The sequence below is a fragment of the Neophocaena asiaeorientalis genome, unplaced genomic scaffold, assembly GCF_003031525.2.
Source record: "Neophocaena asiaeorientalis asiaeorientalis breed wild unplaced genomic scaffold, Neophocaena_asiaeorientalis_V1.1 scaffold5, whole genome shotgun sequence".
NCBI classification, from domain to species: Eukaryota; Metazoa; Chordata; class Mammalia; order Artiodactyla; family Phocoenidae; genus Neophocaena; species Neophocaena asiaeorientalis.
Genome location: NW_020174698.1, coordinates 15,532,205 through 15,556,313, shown reverse-complemented (window position 1 = coordinate 15,556,313; position 24,109 = coordinate 15,532,205). Strand labels below are relative to the sequence as shown.

General features: G+C 39.9%; 1 protein-coding gene across 1 annotated transcript in view; it reads right to left on the bottom strand.

Moving 5' to 3' along the window:
• The window catches only part of FAM184A (family with sequence similarity 184 member A), a 113,567-nt gene extending 100,779 nt beyond the window's left edge, over positions 1–12,788 (bottom strand). The window contains exon 1 of the mRNA XM_024759063.1: positions 12,621–12,788. Within this exon, the coding sequence (XP_024614831.1) occupies positions 12,621–12,788 (168 nt within the window). The remainder of the gene's footprint in view (positions 1–12,620) is intronic.
• Between the last annotated feature and the right edge of the window lie 11,321 nt (positions 12,789–24,109).

Below are 24,109 nucleotides of genomic sequence, written 5' to 3'. Positions count from 1 at the left end.
GGACCTCAGAAACTGGGAGATAATAAACATTTGTTGTCTTAAGATGCTAAATTTGGAGGTAATGTGTTACACAACAATAGATGTCCTTCCTATATTCCTATCTCAGTTTACATCAATCAACAACTATCTAGTTGCTCATTCATTCATTTAACCATTATTTGAGTACTTACTATGTGACAGAGACCTGTTATCCTCAATCTTCCCTACAATAAACTGTCATAAAATCTTTACAACTTTATCTCCAAAACGTTTCTCCAATCTGCCCCTCATATTTGAGATTTCCCAAATCACCTCTTTCCCTCTCTCACCATAGTCCTAATTCAGGCCCTCACAATTCTCACCAATACTATATTACAATAGACTCCCAATTAGTTTCCTTGATTCTCATCTGTCCCTGTCAAGTGTGATCTATTTCAGAAACAGAGAAACAGCACATACACAGGAGTTAAGGTGGCAGGACCAGGAGGAAGTTCTCTCAAGGATTAGATGACTCTGTAGTCTTTGTACACAAGTAACTCAGGCTTGATAGTCTTCAGTTTTAGTAAAATAGAAAGTAGCTTACCTACTCAATGTGTATACAGAAAGAGGAGAGGATACAAGTGTGGACAATTCAGAGACAGCCACATGGCACAGCGCAGCCATACTGAGTTACGTGATGTTGATTAGATACCACTGGGTTACATGATGTTGTAGAGCAATAGAAGTCCATGCACTGGTTCCCTGTTGCTACTGTAACAATTTATAACAAAGTTAGTGACTTCGAGCAACACAAATTTATTAATCTTATAACTATGAAGGTCAGAAGTCTGAAAAGAGGCTCTTGGGGAGTATCTGTTTCCCTGCTGTTTCCAGCTTCTAGAGGTCATGCGTTCCTGGGCTCGTGGTCCCCTTCCATCTTCAGTGCCAGCAATGGCTGTCAAGTCTTTCTCACACCCCATCACTCTCACACTGACTCTCCGGCCTCCCTCTTTTGCTCAGAAGAATCCTTGTGATTATACTGCCCCATCCAAATAACCGAGGATAATCTCCATTTCAAGATCCTCAACTTAATGATACCCGTAAATGTAATGTAACACATTCACAGGTCCCAGGGATTAGGACGGGGACGTCTTGGAGGTGGGGGGAGGGTGGCAGTATTCTGCCATGGTCCAGTCCCAGAATCTGCTCTAGCGATGCTCCACAATCCAGAAATACAAACAGAGAAAACAAATAGCAAGTGTGACGCAGGATTGAAGGTTAAAAATATGTAGAGTCCTAAAGAGCAATATTAAAGCGACAGGCTTGGCTTCAGATCAAATTCTTATTTTTTTCTACAGCAGTTAACTTTGCTAATTCCTTCATGACCACAGAGTAGTCTTACCTGGGCTCCTTTTTCACCAGTATTTTCTGATTATCACCAGGAGATTGGGACAAGAAAGCCTGTACCGATCTGAACATACCTTACAATTAACAACATTGAAAGTGCACATTCTTCTAGGTCATTTAAGGAAGATATATGTCAGAATAGAAACCAGTAAGACTAATTATCTGCCAAAGACATTCTATTTTTGAATAAATAGTTTTTAAGAGTTTTCTGTATGTTGCATGAAGTCAACCCAGAAACATCCAACCAATTGTGCTGTTGTCTCAGTGAGTAAAAGATTTCTAGTCATCTTTAGGTGCCTAGACAAAGGCTTTTAACAAAACCGACTCCCACACTGACAGTTTGTGCTGGAAAGAAAGTAACTGTAACTGCAAACATTTTAAGCAAATGATGACTATAAAAAATAAGACTTTGTTTTACTTAAATTAAAATAAGTCAACATTATATTTTTAAAGGGTTCACTCCATGCCATGAAATAATTTATACATTTCCTTTTTCTGACCTAGGGCAATACTGTAGACCCAAGTTCAGATTATGTAGATTACAATTTACATACAAGGAGAGAATCTGTTTGTAATTTTATCCCATGCTTATGATTGCAGGGTGGCTGCTAGGTGATTGGCAACTCACACAAAAGATGAGTATTCCCATCCCACCATCCCTTCCAGCCGTCTCATCTAAGGGTATTTAGGGAAACATTAAGTCAAACTCACACTCACATGAGGGTGTTTAGGGTGTAATAAGAGTCATAGTCATACAGGCCCATGACAACATCTGACAAACCAGAGCAGGACTAAGTAAACAGCAGATGCAAAGTTCCACATCCATTTTTAGATACACTAGATCCTCGTTATTCATGGATTCCATATTTCCAAATTCGGCTACTTGCTAAAATTTATATGTAACCTCAAAATCTAACACAATATGTTAGACAAGCTTTATTCAGGCATGAATTATAGTGCTGTTTGCTGTGAATACTCTGTTAATGAATCAACAATATGTATTAAATAAAGTGCCATTAAACAGAAATACACCTAAAACAAGGTTATGTATTGATGGCTTGATGAAAATGTGACCACAGGGTGTTAGGACCATAACCCCGTATTTCCCCTATATAACTTCATAGAATATAACTATCTCAAATAATGAGAGTCAAATGTATTTTATTGTCCGTCCAACCTTTACTTTTGATAGCTGTGGTCCCTAATAATGTAGAATATATTCCCATCAGAGGAGAAAATATATACAAAAACAAATACGTTAGAGCAGAGGCTGAACCAAATGGGAGAGGCCTGGAGAGTGGGTATAAATCGACATTTATTGACCTCCTCTCCTACACAAATTACCTTATTTCATCTTTACAGTAATTCTATGAGATAAGCTTTGTTATTCTTATTTTACAGATGATGAAGCTGAGGCTCTGAGAAGTTAAAACACTTACTAAAGGTCACAGCCTAGTAAGTGGTGAAACAGAAATTCAAACTGGGGTCTGTCCAACCCACTGAACCACACCTCTGACCCGTGTGGCAGGCACTGCTGCCTTATTGGGCCAGTGGCTCTGGGAACGTCACCCTCTGGCCCACAACCGAGACACCGAAACCCAAAACATACCCATTAACTCCTGGGACTCAAAAAACCGAAATTTCCCTCATCCCCTTTACCCCTGGTCATTACAAAGGTTTGTAACCAGAGAATGTGTCAACCTTATTCTTTAAATTATTCTTAAAAGCCTTATTAAAGAAGAAGTTGAAAGGTATTAGCATAGTTTCTCTAAGAAAATTATATATTCTACTCAAAACAAAACAAACAGAAAAAGCTGCCAATAATTAAACATTTAAAATTTGTCATATTAAACTAATCTCTTGATTAAAATGTTCACCTACTTTATTCTGGTCACATTTTCTCAAAAGTCTATAGAAGTTAGATAGCCTCATCCAGCAGAGGGCAGACAGCAGAAGCAAGAAGAACTACAATCCTGCAGCCTGTGGAACAAAACCGACATTCACAGAAAGACAGACAAGATGAAAAGGCAGAGGGCTATGTACCAGAAGAAGGAACAAGATAAAACCCCCCAAAACAACTAAAGAAGTGGAGATAGGCAACCTTCCAGAAAGAGAATTAAGAATTAAACCAGCTCTACAACAAATGCTAAAGGAACTTCTCTAAGTGGGAGGAAACACAAGAGAAGAAAAGGACCTACAAAAACAAATCCAAAACAATTAAGAAAATGGTCATAGGAAATACATATCGACAATTACCTTAAATGTGAATGGATTAAATTCTCTAACCAAAAGACACAGGCTTGTTGAATGGATACAAAAACAAGACCCATGTATATGCTGTCTACAAGAGACCCACTTCAGACCTAGGGACACATACAGACTGAAAGTGAGGGGATGGAAAAAGATATTTCATGCAAATGGAAATCAAAAGAAAGCTGGAGTAGCAATTCTCATATCAGACAAAACAGACTTTAAAATAAAGAATGTTACAAGAGACAAGGAAGGACACTACATAATGATCAAGGCATCAATCCAAGAAGAAAACATAACAATTATAAATATACATGCACCCAACAAAGGAGCACCTCAACACATAAGGCAACAGCTATAAAAGAGGCTAACAGCTATAAAAGAGGAAATCGACAGTAACACAATACTAGTGGGGGACTTCAACACCTCACTTACACCATTGGACTGATCATCCAAACATAAAATTAATAAGGAAACACAAGCTTTAAATGACACATACAAGACAGAAAGCCCAGAGATAAACCCACGCACATATGGTCAATTAATCTACAACAAAGGAGGCAAGGATATACAATGTTGAAAAGACAGTCTCTTCAATATGTGGTGCTGGGAAAACTGGACAGCTACATGTAATACAATGAAATTAGAACACTCCCTAACACCATACACAAAAATAAAATCAAAATGGATTCGAGACCTAAATGTAAGACCGGACATTATAAAACTCTTAGAGGAAACTAGGAAGAAACTTCTTTGACATAAATCACAGCAAGATCTTTTTTGATCCATCTCCTAATGGAAATAAAAACAAAAATTAAAAAATGGGACCTAATGAAACTTCACAGCTTTTGCACAGCAAAGGACACCATAAATAAGACAAAAAGATAACCCTCTGAATGGGCGAAAATATTTGCAAACGAATCAATGGACAAAGGATTAATCTCCAAAATATATAAACAACTCATGCAGCTCAATATTAAAAAAACAAACAACCCAATCCAAAAATGGGCAGACGACCTAAACAGACATTTCTCCGAAGAAGACATACAGATGGCCAAGAGGCACATGAAAAGCTGCTCAACATCACTAATTATTAGACAAATGCAAATCAAACTACAATGAGGTATCACCTCACACCAGTTAGAATGGGCATCATCAGAACATCTACAAACAACAAGTGCTGGAGAGGGTGTGGAGAAAAGGGAACCCTCTCGCACTGTTGGTGGGAATGTAAATTGATACAGCCACTATGGAGAACAGTATGGAGGTTCCTTAAAAAACTAAAAATAGAATTACCATATGATCCAGCAATCCCACTACTGGGCATATAACCAGAGAAAACCATAATTCAGAAAAACACATGCACCCCAATGTTCATTGCAGCACTATTTACAATAGTCAGGTCATGAAAGCAACCTAAATGCTCATCGACAGATGAATGGATAAAGAAGATGTGGTACATATATACAATGGAATATTTCTCTGCCATAAAAAGGAACGAAATTGGGTCATTTGCTGAGACGTGGATGGATCTAGAGACTGTCATACAGAGTGACATAAATCAGAAAGAGAAAACCAAATATCGTATATTAACTCATATATGTGGAACCTAGAAAAATGGTACAGATGAACCGGTTTGCAGAGCAGAAACTGAGACACAGAAGTAGAGAAAATACGTATAGACAGCAAGGGAGGAAAGCTGTGGTCGGGTGGGGATGGTGGTGTGATGAATTGGGCGATTGGGATTGACATGTATACACTGATGTGTATAAAGATGATGACTAATAAGAACGTGCTGTTAAAAAGAAAGTCTACAGAAAAAAATGAGAAAAATATATAGGCTAAAAACGGTACTATAAATTGATAGTATTAATTAATAGTGCCCAGCACAGTATCTTTCAAGGACTAGACAGTCAACAAAAGTTTACCAACCTTTTAGATGTACATGCTCTATTTTAGTCATATTTAAGTATATCTTCTCTTGTTGCTCTGAGTAGATCATTATATTAAACATACACAAATACACAACTTCCTCTCAAAATTACTTGTACTTTGTTTACATAGTGCTTCACTAGGCAAAAGATCGAAGAACAGACAGGGGGCAAGGGGGGAGGAGGGATAAATTGGGAGACTGGGATTGACATATACATAGTACTATATATAAAATTTATAACTAATAAGAACCTACTGAATAGCACAGGGAACTCTACTTGATACTCTGTAACGGCCTATAAAGGAAAAGAATCTAAAAAAGAATGGAGATATATATATATATATGTATAACAGATTCATTTTGCTGTACACCACACCTGAAACTAACACAACACTGTAAGTCAACTATACTCCAATAAAAATTTTAAAAAGAAAAAAAAATGAATAGAACACTATTTAGTGTTTTGGTTATGAAATGTTTTCTGAAAGAAATGAGATTCTGTTAAGACTGTGCTTAAGGAGAAACAGGATGAAAAATGCAAATACCTGTGAACACTCAGACACACAGCAGAATAAACAAAATCTTTCCAACAGGAAAGCCCAATATCTAGAGTATGTAACTATCCAAACTCCGCACTTCATTTTATAAGGAAGAGAGACATGGCAAATAAAAAATGAAAGTAGGGCTTCCCTGGTGGCGCAGTGGTTGAGAGTCCGCCTGCCGATGCAGGGGACATGGGTTCGTGCCCCGGTCTGGGAAGATCCCACATGCCACGGAGTAGCTGGGCCTGAGCCATGGCCACTGGGCCTGCGCGTCCGGAGCCTGTGCTCCGCAACGGGAGAGGCCACAACAGTGAGAGGCCAGTGTACCGCAAAAAAAAAAAAAAAAAAAAAAAGAAAGTAACAATTTATTCACAAATAAAGTTTCAGCATTTGGCAAAGGACTGGTATATGTCTGGCCTAATCTGTAAATATACTGATTATCAACAAGGATCTGGAAGTGATAAAGGACTCTACATAATTTATGAATGGTATGACTTGAATGTAAGTATATTATTTTGGAAGGTAGAAAATCATTAATCCCTATGGTTAACTTCTTGTTAACTAAAATAATTCATTATCCAACAATTTTGAATAGGGATTTATCTGTATATTTTACTAAAATTAGCAATTTTATTGATAATTTAAATATTAGTAATGCACTTTATGAACCAACATTTTATTTTCAAACCTTCTTAAACCTCAAAACAGAGATGTACATATAAAGAAATACAGATTAGTAATTTTTAAAAGTCATTAAAATACTATCTCCCTTATAATAAATAAGGTGTTACCGCGTAGCTGAGTCTATTATCCAAATCCCAAGTATTATGGTTAATCACTAAGTCTTGTTTTTCCATCCACTATAGGTCCTTTGGTAGTCTCAGCCTCCCTTTATATCTCAAAATGACAGTAATAAAAGATATAGGACAAACATTTTTCACATATTCAACTTCACTACTTTTTATACATTCTTGTTAAAGTTTTGGTAGGAAAGAAAGATGTAATCATTAATGAAATAAGTTTGAGGCCTACAAATGACAGTACTCACTGCTGTAGTTTAATAGAACGCTAAAAATAAAAGGTTTATTTTCTAAAATATTTGCTCTGGTCTCAAATGTTAAGTATACCAAACTTAACTGACTATAACTGGTGATCCTCAACCTGCAAAGATTGGTGTTTCCAAAATTCATTTCTATATATTAATTGACTGACAGTCAGAGACTATTTTCCAAAATATTTTAAAGGACCATTAAGTTATGGAGTTAAAGTAAAAAAAAAAAAACAAAACCTTTATGGCTCAGAGCACACCTGAAAGTAGTATTTTCCCCACATATTTATAAAACAGTTTTTATTTAAAAAAAAAAAAAAAACACTGAATTCAGTTAGCAATTTTCTCCCATCTCTCCTCAGGTGTTTGTCTCCCAAAAGGGATGGGGGACACCAATTCCAATAGACTCACTGTTGTTTTCATTCAAAAGTAGCCTGAAGAATAGAAACTTTCTCCAATGAAAAAACAAATATGGAATTAAGAATTTCTATTATTGGGCTTCCCTGGTGGCGCAGTGGTTGAGAGTCTGCCTGCCGATGCAGGGGACACGGGTTCGTGCACCGGTCCGGGAAGATCCCACATGCCGCGGAGCGGCTGGGCCCGTGAGCCATGGCCACCGAGCCTGCACGTCCGGAGCCTGTGCTCCGCAACGGGAGGGGCCACAACAGTGAGAGGCCCGCGTACCACAAAAAAAAAAAAAAAAAAAGGCATTTCTATTATTCACATCAATCCCATTTTCATGGCATAATATTCAAGTTTATTTGCTCACAGATAAAAGAGGTTTTTAATCTCATAACATAAATTGAAAGGGCAGAATAACAGTACTTTACCACTCTTACCCCACCCCCATTACCTCCTATTGTCATTTGGAAGTTAACTGGCTTTACAGACCCAGGTTACTCCATTCTCATCTCAAATTTAAGATATGAAAATTTCAGAAATACTCATAATTTTAAGAAAGCATAGAAATTTACTTATTAATTAAAATAAACAAATTGTTTCAATCAAATTTTGCTGAACCCTTATCCTTCATACTACTTTTTAAGAGGTTGACAATTTAGAAGACAGCACAAGATTTTCATAAACAAATAAGACAGAGAGGGGTCAGAGGGAGAAAAACTGGAAAACTTCCAACATACTGCCCTCAGAAATGGGACTTAAGCCAACAATCCAATTAAGAAAGCAAGCAGTCAAAAGAAAAATAATTAAAATAATCACATAGTAGTAACTTTGACACCAAGTATGACAGTATCTAAATCAACCTAATTAAAGAATTTTTAAAGTCTGGAACGACTGAAGCTGTTAATAAAAACATGAAAATATTATGACATTTATCTGAGAATATAAAAAAAATAGCTGTTACAAATCTACCAAAGCCACAGTCACAAACTGTACAACCCACATATCCAGAAATTGTGCAGTATGGAAGAGGCAGGTGGGTTTCACTCTCATCAGGTCTGTGATTCAAATGGTAAGCAAAACATAGTTCCAACATGGGGAAAAAATTCCGTGGCCTCTTAGGAGCTGAGTGGGTAATATTAGTTAGAAGGAAGGCATACACAGCAAAAAGAGACCTGCTAGTATGGCTGCCCCTCTCCTAGACCATTCCAGAGACCTGGGTTCGAATCCAAGATCTGCCATTGACAAGCTATATAGTCTTCAAATGACTTTACACCCTCAACTTCCATACCTGTAAAATGAGAGGGTTAGGCTGGTAAGAATCTATGGTTTCTTCCAGCTCTAAACCTTTTAACTATAAAGGCAGTCAATTTATAAGTTTTTAGACAATTGATTAATAGCATATCATGCTTTTGTGCCCATTAGTAAAACACAGGAAATTAATTCAAACCACTCAGCTATGACCAAAAGATTACACCTAAGCTGCTGCATAATAGAATGACAAAGCTGCAATGTAACAAAGGAGGGAAAAAAAGATGCTACGTTTGGTATATGCCAAGCTGAAACAATCCAAGTCATAACCAAAACTAAATATTATTATGAAACAGTATTTAGGTAATTCAAACAAACCAACTAGTGAGAAATCAGTTGAAGTTAACATAGAGAAAACAGAATTGTTTGAAAATTTCACTGGTTTTGGTATTATATAAACACATTCAGGTTTTGAATATAGTAAAAGCAGAGTTAATATTAAATGATCAAAAGACTATTTTTGCATATTTGCTAAGAATCTGGCATATAAATTATCTTCCTTTTGAAATGATAAATAATATTTATATTTTAGACAAAGTGCTTTATGTTTTTATTTTTGCATCAAAAATAATAAAATAATATATAGCTTTTTGAAGCAGTTTAAGGGGAAGCCAAATATTTAAATATTTAAGAGTAATTTAACTCAGCTGAAATGATCTAGCATTAATCCAGAAGAATAGCAGATACAACTCCTGAAAAATATTTACTGACTTACTCTACTATATAACAAAATTACGTGGTACATCATTATCTTCAATAAATATTTATTAAGCTTTTAAAACACTACGTGCAAAACATTCATATTAAGGTTACATGAAATATATAGTCTCTACAGCTGAGGAACTTACAGCCAAATTAGAGAAACAAAGTATATTTATAAACACAATAAATGGTGTGCAAATGTGTATTATTAAGTAACAAATAAGAAGTACAGACAATAAATGCTACAGTAATTCAGAGTAAGGCAAACCCAAAAAGGCCCAGGTTGGTCAGGGCAGTTCTTGGGAGGAGACACATAAGTTTGATATTAAAAGAAGACTTTTAAGAATGGTTTGATGCTAAGCACAGAGAACACAAAGCAACTGTTCCTGCTCTTTGCAACCTTACACCCAACCTTATACTAGTTACATCCGTAAGTGATAACTGGACTAAACTATATCAAAAGTGCAACAACTGGGGCTTCCCTGGTGGCGCAGTGGTTGAGAGTCCGCCTGCCGATGCAGGGGACATGGGTTCGTGCCCCGGTCCCGGAAGATCCCACATGCCGCTGAGCGGCTGGGCCCGTGAGCCATGGCCGCTGAGCCTGCGCGTCCGGAGCCTGTGCTCCGCAACGGGAGAGGCCACAACAGTGAGAGGCCCGCGTACAGGAAAAAAAAAAAAAAATGGTAGAGCAGGAGTTTTAACTCAAGACAGTGTGTCAGATTCCCAAGCCATGCTAACAATAACATTGAAGAGGTGAGTTCTGCTGACTCATTTCCAAAAGAAATAAAATCTTATTTTAATGGTTACCTTTATAATGTCTAATTTTGAAATACAAGCTATTGCCAAGTTCCAAACATAGTTCTATTAACAAACCTCTACTGGTGTGAATTTATTAATAAACTCTTCATGAGTGAAAACTCTGTAAAGCAGATAGCAGTAAAATTTCTATCAGTCAATATATTACTCATGATATCATTCTTATGGTATTTACCATAAGTATATGTGACTATAAAACTGACAGTTTCCAAGTTGGTACCTAAAGCAAGCAGGTCTTATTGTATGTTTCAGAAACTGAAGGGTGTTGGCTGAAACACAGCCCTATTATCAGACTGTTCCATTCTCCTGCATTGTCTTAGTAACAGAGATTAAGAGACAGGGTGGGATATTTCAGTGTTAATCAGCGGTTCTCCACCTGCCCCTCCCTCCCCTGGGAACATTTGGCAACATAAATTGGCCTGGAGACATGTGTATTGTCACTACTGTGTATGCATGTGGGGACTACAAGTAGAAGCTGCTAGGTAGCACCAGGGATGGTGCTAAACATCCTATAGTGCACAGGGCAGCCCTGCCCACTCCCAACAAGAAATTATTCAGTCTAAAATGTCAGTAGTGTCGAGGCTGAGAAACTCTAGTGTGAGATTAAATGTCTGAGGCACTTAGCAGAGAGGGTGGCGTGAGTGTTTAGAGACTGTAACTATAAACACTAAATCAGAGTCCAGTAATACTCAGGGAAGATTAGATACAGCACTCAAGCCGTGATGAGAGCGCTGGCAAGAGGGCAGCCTCCTGCTTTGTTAGGTTTGAGGTGGGTAGTGTAAAGAAAGTGATTGCCACTTCTAGTAGTACTCCAACATTTCACAGTTGTGATTTTTTTTTCTGATAAAAGAACAGGAAATTGAAAAAGTATAAGTAAAAAGAAAAGTAGTTTGCTGGAGAGAAAAGAAACTTCATTTGTTAAATTGTACACAGTTCCACTACCAGCTTACTGAGTGTTTCTATGACTTACAGCAGGGCCCTACAGGGTTACAACCTAAAACAAAAATAATGGATGTTTTGGACACACTATAAGAGAAAATCAGAACAAATAAATATACATGTGCTTCATTCTGGACATCAGTATTCTAAAGACCAAACATGATCTCAGAAAGCCTGGCTTTTAGCTCCCAAATGTGTAAATGCTCTGATGGTACACTACTGTTCCTTCTTGGGCCTTCCCTTCTCCGAATTTGGGGACCCTCAGTCAAAAGAAAAAAAGGAAAAACTGGACACGTAGCAACCTCTGAGATGGTGCTGACATAAAACAAACACCAACAAGCAAAATTGCTTGGAGCTGAAAGAGTTGGACTTCAGAGGTTATCTAGTAGCAAACCCCACAATGCCAGCCTCTCTTCACATACCAACACTCCTAACAAGTGGTTAGCCAACTCCACTTAAACACTAAACTAAGGTCTATCACTTCTACTAGCTTTCAGAAACCACGAATCACTTCTCACGTAATGGGTATTGAAAGATTGCTCCTGAGGTCTAAAGAGAGCAATGTAATTGATCTAAGTTGCTCCTGCTTCACAGATACCAACTGTTTCTCATTATCAACATTTCCTTAAGCAGAAAAAAAGCTCACCATCCAAAGACGATTCTAAACTACAATTGGCCAAATCTGCGGGCGTATTTGCCCTTTGAAAATTATCTTCTGATAGATTGAAACATTTAAGTAAATGCAGACACATGATTCATCTAAAAAGCCTTGTTTGACATTCTGTCAGTATAAAGAATGACTCATTAAATCCTGAAAATGGCACGCTAGGTATGTTTTATCCTCCTACATCGCTCAGCAGGATTTATTCTCCCCTTAACTATGTAACCAGTGAAAGATACTGATGGAATTCGAAGACTCCGGATCATATTGGGTAAATACGGTACTGTACTTTATACAGTTACAGTAAAGCCTCGTGGAGCCTTGGCAGATGCACGAGAGCAAAACTAAAGTGATTTATTATTGTGCCGTAAAAGAAGTAGATCCTAATTTGTTCTGTGCTGGCTTACCCCAAAAGGGTAGCGGGGGGCAAGTCCCATAAACCCAGCTTTGCTGTCGGGTTTAATTTAGTTTAAATTAACGTCACCGGCGTTGCACCGAAGTTTGAACGGTTACAGGAGGTAAGCCTCTGGCTGTTGCTTCCCCAAAACAGCCCCCTTTCAACTCGCCCCGGGCGCAGGGCGCGCAGCCTCCCAACCAGGCAGGTGGGCCCCGCGCGGCGTCTCCGCAGTGCCCACCCCGCAGCCGCTCCCTTACCTTGGTGAGCTGGGCGATTTTCTTGCTCATTTTCAGGTGCAAGTCCTGGCTATAGTCCATGCAGTGCCCCGCCTGCTGCGCGGCGGCCGGCGAGGGCGCGAATTTGGCCGCCCCAGCCGCCGAGCCGCCGTAATAGTGCTGCTGCCAGCTCATGCCCGGGGTCGCCATCTTCCCGGCAGACCCCGGCCGGGGCACCAGTGCCCGCGCTCGGGGGGCGGCCCGCCGAGCAACGGCGACGGGGGCGCAGGAGCCGGGGCTGACGCTTGCAAATGCCCGGGGTGCGGCGGCGGCCCCGGGCCCTATCCGCTCTCACCCTCTCTTCAGCTCGCGCCTGGCGAGGGGAGACGTGGGCAGCCTGGCCCCGCAGGTCCCGCTGCCACCCGACACCCAGAGGGACAGCCGCCTAGTGGGGTGCGGAGGGAGGAGGAGACTGGGCGGGCTGCTGCGGGGGGAGGCGGGGACCTGGAGGAGGACGCGGGAGCTGCGGAGCCGCCGTTACCAGGGCTCGCGGAGCGCGCGGGGTGGAGACGTCATTTCCCCGCAGCCAAGCTCCGCCCCGCGCCGCCGCCTGCCCCGCAGCCCGGCGACCGGCGCGGGTGCCTCTTGCGGGGCTCGCAGCGAGTGTCTACCCCTGCGGCGGGGAGCCCCGAGCTCCGGCCGGCTCGTGGTAAGCCCCGTGTCCCGCGCGCGTGCCAGAAAAAACTGGGCCGTGGTCACCTTCGGTGTGTAGAGCGCGTGCCGATTTACCGAGCCTTTCCACGTGCATCATCGCGTGCGCTGGGCCCAAGTGGCTCTTCCCCAAGAAAAGCGGCAAACTCACATCCCGCTCCCTCCCAACGATGGCCTCAGCACCGGAGACGTGCGTAATGAAGTCGCGGGGAATCCGATACCCCCTACCCAGACCCTTCCTTCCAAACTCACACAAACATGATTGTTAGAGTGTCTTAGGCTGACCGACTACGTGCCAGGCACTGTCCCTCATTCAACACCAAGTGTCTATGTGGAGAGGACACATTTCATCAGTCAATTGGTACAGCATTGCACCACTACTTCTTCCCAGTCTAATGGAGCCCCAGACAATTATATATGAAATCTACTTGGCTGCAAGTAAAGGGAAAAACAGAAGCTGAACAAGATGTCCTTAAGGATTTGGAGCTGGGCTAAAATGTGTCATTACTTGTGCATTTTCACCTTACTAAATGTGTTATTTCCTACTAATTTTCTCCTAACATCTCCACTTCTGCAGGTCAAATAATTTTTTTTTAACGTAGTGTCCTCTGTTGAAGTAAATCATTCATTTTAGAGCATTCTTAACACAAACTTTAAAAATATAGAATCGTGCCTATTTAAAAAAAATATGCTGTCATGCAGTTTTGCAGGACTGAATCCTCTCCTGTTATAATATGTAATTTCTCTTTAGCATGCAACTAACCACCATATAAATCTGATATTATTAACAAATCCGATTGGGGGCCATATTAAAGTATTTGTGACAAAATCTAAACGTACAAGATGAAGGTCAAATAGGATCTTGAAATACTTCTGGAACTGTTGGAATTCCAGAAAGGAATTTTGAAATTGGCTACCTCTTTTCCCAGATGCTAAGTACTCAGCCTTCCCTCTAACAGAACTTTCAGAAAAGAAGTTGTCTAGTTCCAAGGTCCTGAATGGAGCAGATAGCCAGAAACAAATATCATGCAAATTTTGCTCCCTTCTTAAGCTCTAATGATTAAATGAAATTAAAGAGAATTAGAAGGTGGGTTATTTCATCAAATTCTAGGCATGGAATATTCACAATCATTTTAGAACCCTTGTGTCCTTTGTATTCTATGCAGAAGTGTGTTTGCTCCAAATGCTCCTAAGTTTCCCTAAATTTTTATAGCTAACTTTTGCTAGGGCAAAGAAGGTGTTTTTTGTTTTTGTCTCTATGATATAGTGGAAAGAATATAGGACTGGAAATAAGACCAACATGTAGCCTCAACTGAGTCACCAATCTTGTTCATCCCTCAAGTGCATCCTCTGAAGAGTGTTATCAGCCCCTTCGCAGTCTAACTTGGGAGTTAAAGGTTGCAACTCTGGTCCACTAGTAGTTCACTCTGAACCCCATCACAAGAGTTCCTGCCATTGCTATACAGCATAGCCCAGGAGGAGCCTTTTCCTAAATACTCTGCTCAGTAGACACCCAGTGTCATTCCATGAATCAAATAGTTCTACCTGACCACAGTGGGATAAAACAGGTCATCTGATACAGAATTCTATTTAATTATGAATGATACATAGAAATATAAAGTCTAATATAATACACTCATAATCCCATCACTCAGAATCACACTTTTAAAAAATTCAGTAAAGAAGTTGTGCAATAAGAGAGAAAAGAGGAAAAGCTAGTTAGGCAAGAAATCTTTGTTTAGCACCTGTATCTCCCGTGAGATGGTTTATGCAGAAATATTTCTCAAAAGCCTATTGTGTGCCAGGTGCTGAGGCTGCAGTGATGACTAAGAATCAGTCTCTGTTAGCAGTCTAGTGGGAAAGACAGACAAGTAATAAAGTGCAATACAGCGTGGTAAGTGTTAATTAAAGGAACTCACGAGAGGGGCCCTTAACCCAGCCTTGGAGTGTTGAGAAGGCTTCCCACATGTGAAAAGGTCATGTCTGAATGGACTCCTGAAGGATGGGTTCTTCGGATTAAGAGAGATAGTAGATGTGGACTTCTGGCTCTGAGGACAGCAAGGGCAAAGCCCTGGGGATGAGAGAGAGCATAACCCATCTAGGGAACAGCAAGTGGTATGATATGGCTGAAGCAAAGGGTTTGATGGGATGTCGAAATATGAGGCAGAGTATGTAGCAAGATTATTCGGGAGGGAGAACTTATTTGCCTTGATAAAGAGGTTGGGACTTTATTCTAAAGGCAATGAAGACCTACTGAAGGGCTTTAAGCAGGTGACTGAAATAATCGCGTTCACAGTTTAGTAACGTTAACTCTTGTGACTGTGGAAAATGGGTTACGTGGGCAACTTTGTAGACATGGAGACTAGTTAGCTGGGAGGCTATTGCACTTACTCAGGTAAGAGAGGATGGACCAGTGACCTAAAATATGGCAGTGAGAATAAAAGAAATGGATGGATCTGAAACAACCATAAGTTAAAATAGAAAGGACACTGGGGCTGAGGAGGAGAGAGTAGTCAGGGGCTGCCCCTGAGACAGGGACTGGAGAAGGAGGAAGAGGTGGGGGAAGGTGATAAATTCAAGGTAGAACGTGTTATCTTTGAGATGCCTGTGGAACGCCTAAGTGGAGATTTCAGTTGCAACTGAATATAGAATAGGAGAGGTAATACGAGTAATCACATTTAGCACAGGGAGATCAGCTCAGTGCTCTGTGACCACCTAGAGGGGTGGGATAGGGAGGGTGGGAGGGAGACGCAAGAGGGAGGAGATATGGGGATATATGTATATGTATAGCTGATTCACTTTGTTATAAAGCAGAAACTAACACACCATTGTAAAACAATTATACTCCAATAAAGATGTTAAAAAAAAAAGAAAAAAGAGTAATCAAATTTGAATACAACAAGAGAAGGTAAGTATTGCTTACGTGAGAAGACCAGAAGCCATCGGTATGTGAAAAGAAGCATCTGTCTAGGTGGGTTGTCATCTATGACATGATAGAACTTATCCTTGAGAAGTAGTTGTAATCCATAGATGGAAGCATCAGGCCCAAGGGAATGATACCTGAGAAGTGGGCTTTTAATGCAGAATTTGGGCACAGCAGGAGTAGAGGCTGATGCAGGGGAACAGTCACTGAAAGCAAGTAGAGGAATGGGCTGGAAGTAAAAGTAATTGTGAGGATTAGAGCTGGAAGAGAACTTCAAGTCTCTTATTTTACACATATTAAAGATTAGAAAGGTTGAGTTGCACAGATTTTAAAAACCAGTTAGAGCTAGAATTATGACCTAGATATTTTAAACCCCAGTTCTCTCTGGTTTACCAAACAATAGTTTAAAGCTGTTTATCAGAGAATCTCTGTTCTGGTATTCTCTAACTAGACATTTCTTATGCTAATATTTCCATACACTGATCTCTCAACTATGATTTATATTTGCAGTGATGTCGCACAGGCTTGCAAATCCCCTACACACTTTCTGAATTGTTAGAAATGGTGGGAGGAGGGAAGAAGAAAGTGGTAATGGTCACTGTAAAGACCAATTAATGATGAAGCTAATGAGGCTCACGTGATTCCTTCCAGGAGGTGTCCTCACGAGTGATGCCATGATTATAAAATTTAGTAAAAATTTATAAAGATAACATTTTTTGTATTTTTCCATTAAACTTCCCAAATTGTGTATACTTCAGGCTCCAGGAAACCTAGATTAACCCCAGGCAGCAGTACCTAAAGTTAAGAAGTAAAATGAGGACTGGAATGGAATGTTTCATACAATGGACTATTACTCAACCATAAAAAAGAATGAAATAATGCCATTTGCAGCAACATGGATGGACCTAGAAATTATCATATTATGTGAAGACAGAGAAAGACAAATATCATATGATATCACTTGTATATGGAATCTAAAACAATGATACAAATGAACTTATTTACGAAACAGAAACAGACTCACAGACATAGAAAACAAATTTATGGTTCCCAAAGGGGATAGTGGGGGGAAGGGGATAAATTAGGAGTTTTGGATTAACATATGCACACTACTATATGTAAAATAGGTAAACAACAAGGACATACTGTATAGTGCAAGGAACTATCTTCGATATTTTGTAATAACCTATAATGGTAAAGAATCTAAAAATATATATATATATATTATTTTTCAGAAGAATTTCGTATGTATTTTATATATATGTATAACTGAATCACTTTGCTGTATACCTGAAACTAACACAACATTGTAAATGAGCTATACTTCAAATTTTTTAAATGGTAAAATTTTTTTTAAAATGAGGATCAAGATGCATACTCAAAACTTAGTGGACCAAAACCCCAGGCAACAAAAGAAAGAACAGGTAAATTGGACTTCATCAAAATTTAAAACTTTTGTGCATGAAAGGACTTCACCAACAGGGTCAAAAGGCAACCCATAGAGAAAATATTTGCAAATTATATATCTGCTAAGGGATTAATATCCAGAACTTATGAAGAACTATAACTCAACAATAACAATAACAAAACAACACAACTGCAAAATAGGCAGAGGACTTGAATAGACATTTCTCCAAAGAATATATACAAATGGTCACTAAGCACATGAAAAGATGCTCAAGGGCTTCCCTGGTGGCACAGTGGTTGAGAGTCCGCCTGCCAATGTAGGGGACACGGGTTCGTGTCCCGGTCTGGGAGGATCCCACATGCTGCGGAGTGGCTGGGCCCGTGAGCCATGGCCACTGAGCCTGCGCGTCCGGAGCCTGTGCTCCGCGACGGGAGAGGCCACAACAGTGAGAGGCCCGCGTACCGCAAAAAAAAAAAAAAAAAAAAAGATGCTCAAGACTACTTACCATTAGGGAAATGCAAATCAAAAAACTGCTTTACACTCATTAGAATGGTTATTATAAAAACAAACAAAGTAACAAGTGTTATATGAAGAAATTTGGGACCCTTGTGCATCACTGGTAAGAATATAAAATGATGCAGCTACTGTGGAAAACAGTATAGCAGTTCCTCAAGAAGTTAAATTTAGAATTAATATATGATCCAGCAATTCCACTTCTGAGGATGTATCAAAAATAATTGAAAGCAAAGACTCAAAGACATATTTGTAAATATTTGTACACCAATATTCACAGGGGCATTATTAACAGTAGCCAAAACGTGGAAGCCACCCAAGTGTCCATCAACAGATGAATGAATAAATAAAATGTGGAATATATATACAAAGGCATATTATTCAGCCTTAAAAAGAAAGAAATTTCTACATGCTACAATATGGATGAACCTTGAAGACATTATACTAAGCGAAATAAACCAGTCACAAAAGGACAAATACTGTATGATTCCATTTATATGAGGTACCTAGAGTAGTCAAATTCATAGATACAGGAAGTAGGATATCTCCTACTTTTTTATATTCCTATAAAAAAGTTATATATCAATTATATCTCAATTTTAAAAAAAGAAAGTAGGATGGTGGTTGCCAGGACTGGAAGGAGGTGAGAATGAAGAATTTCAGGTTGGGAAGTTGAAAAAGTTCCAGAGGTGGATGGTGGTGATGACTGCACAGCAATGTAAATAACTTCATGCACTGAATTGTACTCTTAAGAATGATTAAAATGGTAAATTTTATGTTATGCATGTTTTAGCACAATAGAAAAAAAAGTGGACACTGATTTCTTCAGTGAAAGACATCCTTGCTACTTATGGGAAATCCATTTTAGAGAACAATGAGAGAATGCTGTTCCATCAACCAACAAGCATTTTTTGAATGCTTCCTTTGTGGAGGTGAAACAGTCATTTTCTACCCCAGGTCATCGTTAACTATAGAGAACATCTGGATTTGAGGTTTGAAAGAAGAAGTGAGGAAATGTTCTTTTTTCTTTTCTCCTCCATCCCACTTGTGCCAGAAGAGTCATAGAGATCAAATCAGCCAGTAAATTAAGAATGGTTTTAGGGCTTCCCTGGTGGCGCAGTGGTTGAGAGTCCGCCTGCCGATGCAGAGGACACGGGTTCGTGCCCCGGTCAGGGAAGATCCCACATGCTGTGAAGCGGCTGGGCCCATGAGCCATGGCCGCTGAGCCTGCGCGTCCGGAGCCTGTGCTCCGCAACGGGAGAGGCCACAACAGTGAGAGGCCCGCGTACCACAAAAAAAAAAAAAAATGGTATTAAATATCTACAAAAATGCATGACAAGTGGGGTTGGCCAGGTGATCTCCAAGGAACCTTTTGTTCTCATCTGCATCACATTGTTAATCCTCTTAGAAACATTCAGGACTTGAATGGGACTTAATCTAAGGTCATGCAACAAGGCTTAGTTGCATAAGGAACTTGGAATCAACAGAGACTGTCTACCAGCAACTGAACTCCAGCAGAATCAATAAACACAGTAGATCTGTGTAAGACTTCACACAAATACAGAAAATATTTTGTGTTAAACATTTTTCAAATGACCACTCTTCTCTTAATGCAAGGCTCCAAGTATAATTGGAAAGAGTATCAGAATCCTGATAGTCCAGGCCTGATTGTGCCACTAAGCTACCTCTTTTTTTTTCATCTTTAAAGCAAAGACATTGCCCAAATGATCTTGAGGGTTTCTTATATTTCTCACATATTACATGGTGAATTATCTTGTATTTTTAGAACATAATTTTGTTACATTTATTTGGATATACCACAAATCAATCATGTCCCAACCTTCACTTTCACCTTTTAACGAACCCAAAGCATGGTACACAGTATAATCCTAAGTCAGGTTTCGAATCTGTCCAGATAAATCCAGATGGCTACAAGCTGGTAGACATCACCATAAATGAGTTTGATTGTCATTCATTGATGTCTTGCTATGTGCTTCCTTCTCTTTTTAACCTCTTTGTTATTTTTTTTCCTTCCCCTTGAGCTCAGAAAACTCATCTCTGTCACATCAATCAATTGAAAATAGTATTGAATACCTTCTAAAGTGCACAATCCATAACAAATGTTTAATAACTGTTTGTTTCTGAATTTTAGTTGACTTCATCCACCAAAAATATTATTAGTCTCTCCTTTATTAACAAAGCAAAATTTTTCTATAAACATCATGATCAACCGGCAGCTAACTGGTTTATCAACCTGCCTTGAAAGCAGAGACTGAATCAGGTAATTTACCTGGTAGGTGATTGTGGGAGCCAGAGAAATTGACAAACATAAGAAGGAAAAGCCATTAGAAGATACATTATTGATCTGACTACCTCTTTGATCAATTGGGACTCAATCTCACTAAGGACTCTCTGAGGAGCCGTGTAGAATGCATATCAAAATTTTCCCTGCTGGGACAGAAGGCTGACATATTTATCCACTATATCGCTTCACTCATCGGTTGAGGGTGGCTCTCAGGGGAATTAACTTCCCTGTGTGTCTGGTCATTCAGTACGGGTTTAGCTCCTGGGGCTTTGGAGAGAGCTGTGAGTTAGCAGCAGGCACTTGAGGGGTACCCTGGCCTGTGTAGGAACTGTCCAGCACCTCTGCAGCTGAAATCAAAGGAAGTGGCACAGTACACCAAAACTATCTGCTGTAGTCTATGACTTGCACCTTTCAGATACATTTTTTGCCGTGTGTAAAGTCCATTCTACCACCAGTTCTTTAAGGTCACGGCCAGCTGCTAATTTTCAAAAGGAGTTAAGGCAAGAGAGTTAGTGTAGCAAGCAGATGTCCCTTGCTGCAACTGGTCCAAAGGCCATAACACATTCATCAGGTCCCTTCTCCACCACCCATTTTACATTCCTTACCCTTAGCAAACACTTCTGCTGGTATAAGTTATTTGCTTGGCGGGGAGACCCAGGCCTTCAACCTTGAGGAGTTTAAGCTTTTCCCATGTCAGGCTGAGGTTGCTACAAGTTTTCATTCGGTGCTATCACCAAGCATGGAAGTATAAGGTGAATCCCAGTGAACATGTTATGATCTAGAAAGACTCCTCCTTTTCTCCATTATTTACCAAAAATCCTAGGTGCTCATGATAATTGGATCAATTACCCTGCCAGTATAAACAGTGCCTTTCTTTAAGCGCTGATCTTCTGGAATAAAGAGCCAAAGTGAACAGGTGGTAGTCACAGCTATAGGTTTTGTGAGACTCTTACTGTGTCCCCTACTAGAAGTGATTTTCTTTCTCCCACCTTTAGCAGTAACCAAGACCTAAAAATGTCATAGAGCCTAGGGACATGGGAATAGGAAGCACAAATTCTGCAAGTATTTCTGTTACTGGGTATGATGGTGAGAGGAGCCATTCCTACTTCCCCTCCTTGGTTTCCAGCCTCATGTATTTTAGCTGTTGGTACCCAGCACCCTATATTGGTCATTGGCTAAATGCATATACCACATCCTGTAGGACAACTCTCAACCATGCGGGATGTTGTCCCAAACTAATCTTAGCTCTCAGATAATAATCCTGAAAGATATACTATAAGCAAGGAAGCCAAGCACATATCCAGAATAGGAGATGCTTCCTGTAGGGATGAACTGCTTCCTCCTCTGTGGGGTGGGGGTGGGGAGATCTGATGTAATAAACTCGCCACTAAGTGCTTGGCTGTGTCCTTGAGGATTGATACCCTTCCCAATGCTTAGTACTGGTCTTTGTCGCTGACAAGTCAGAACTTCTGCAGAAGCAGTAGCTATGTCAGTTTGGTGAGAAGCAGCCAATACTATTAGGGCCATGTATAGTCTCTATACCTGTCAACAAGGCTACTATATTCATGCGTTCATCGCACTAGCACTGAGGTGTCAAGAAAAGAAGCTGGCTTAACCTAAATGGGAGGAAAGTCCAAAAGGGAGGGGATATCTGTATGTGTATGGCTGATTCATTCTGTTGTGCAGTGGAGGCTAACACAACATTGTAAAGCAAACATACTCCAATAAAAATTAATTAAAAAAAAAGAATAGAGACTGGCTGACATTTACCTGAGGAGAATCCTGTCTGCCTGGTTTTTAAGAGCCTACTCAGTGATAGATGCTTTATGATAGACGTTAGTGTGAGACATATAGCTGTGCATATTTGTTTCTATTCCTTTAGGTACTTACATATGCCTTTTCCTCAAATCTCTTTATACTAAATATTATAATCTTGCTCATTCTAGGCCTCCGACAAATCAGCCTAATAATTCACCACTGCACAAGAGAGCATATATAACCTTATGTTAGGCTAGTTCTTCCTCCATGCTCTGAGAACTGTGAGAGTTTCTCTTCATCACCGTCTTTTAGGGCTACCTGTGAATGGGGTATAATGCAATAGCAGACCATTTGCACCTGTACCAACATATTGAGCCAAGCCATCTTTAAAATAGGCTCAGATTTTTTTCTTCCTCTATCACTTGGTCACAGGGAACATCCCATGAAGCCGTGGGTGTGGACTGATAGAGACTCACTGATGCAACAGAGGGTAGTGACATGAGAATCTGACTACCTGTTTATAAAATTTACTTGTGCCTCCTGGACCTTCTCAGGCTCCATCCTGTATGTACCATTTCTATCACATGATGAATTGCTGCCGTGCAAGCTCACCTTGTAACTTAGATGTTTTGACATTTCCAGTTGCAGTCACTTGATGTCACAGGGTCAGGTTTTCAGTCTCTACTAGGACCCTGGAATATAACAGAAACTGTTTTTCAAACACTGGGTGGTTCCCTGTAGCAGAAGTCATGTCTTGACTCAGAATCTCAGATCTCTGAGTTGCCACTCTTTTGTTAAATATCTCTAGCACCACTGAATCTGTCGGGTCACGTAGATACAAGGAAGCTTGTACCACTGCCTGAAGCTGCCGTAGAGTCTTCTCTTGCTTTGGACCCTACTTGTAATTGGGAAATTTCTGAGTCACTCAATAAATGGTTTGGAACAGTATACCCCATGTGGTATCTGCTGCCTCCAAAATTAAGGACCAAATTTGTGCTGTACCTCTTTCGAAATGTTAGGAATACAAAGTTCAATAACTAAGTATATCCATCCTAGTTATGCACTCAGATATTGGGAGAGTAACCATAAGCTGGCCTGCAAGCCTCCTGGAGATGCCTTGTACCAGGACTCCACTTATCCCCTGACCTCCTTAAGCTCCCACTTTACTGACAGGGCCATGTTGGCATTTAGGTTCCCTGTTATCAGTGTCACCTTAAATTCTGTATCTAACAGCCCTTGAAAGGTTTGGGTAAAGGGTCATAGGCTTTTTTAGGGGAAGAACTGAAGAGTTAATGTATATATTTATAATGGAGTTTCAGGGTCTTTCCTCAAGAGGGATCAGGCTTCCCCCTCAGGCAGTGGGTCTGGGTCTGAGAACTATCTCAGATACAGAAACTCAACAAAGGATTATGATTTTCTATTATGGTTGCTGATCTTAGCCTGCTACTCACCTGCTTTTAATTTTTTCTGAATATGAAAGTCAAGTATTACTTTTGCAGGCTGACTATCTATCTTATCCCTAGGAACATAAAGGTCTACTAGCAATTACTCCAAATCCCTGGGTCCAGGCACCCTGGTTACCCTTCTAATCTTATTGCCTATTATAGTAATTATGCCTTTGATGTTTAAGTACAGCTACTTGGCCTTTAATATCATGGAATTTTTTCAATCCTATTGACCCTAGGGAACCCAATTCTGTGGCAGCCTTTTATTCCATGAACCCTGGTTCATAGACAACAATGACACTGATAGTCTGAAGTCAGGGAGCCTGATTCCTCCAGCTCCTTTTTTCGTTCTCAAGATTGCTTTGGCTATTCGGGGTCTTTTGTGTTTCCATACAAATTGTGAAATTTTTTGTTCTAGTTCTGTGAAAAATGTCAGTGGTAGTTTGATAGGGATTGCATTGAATCTGT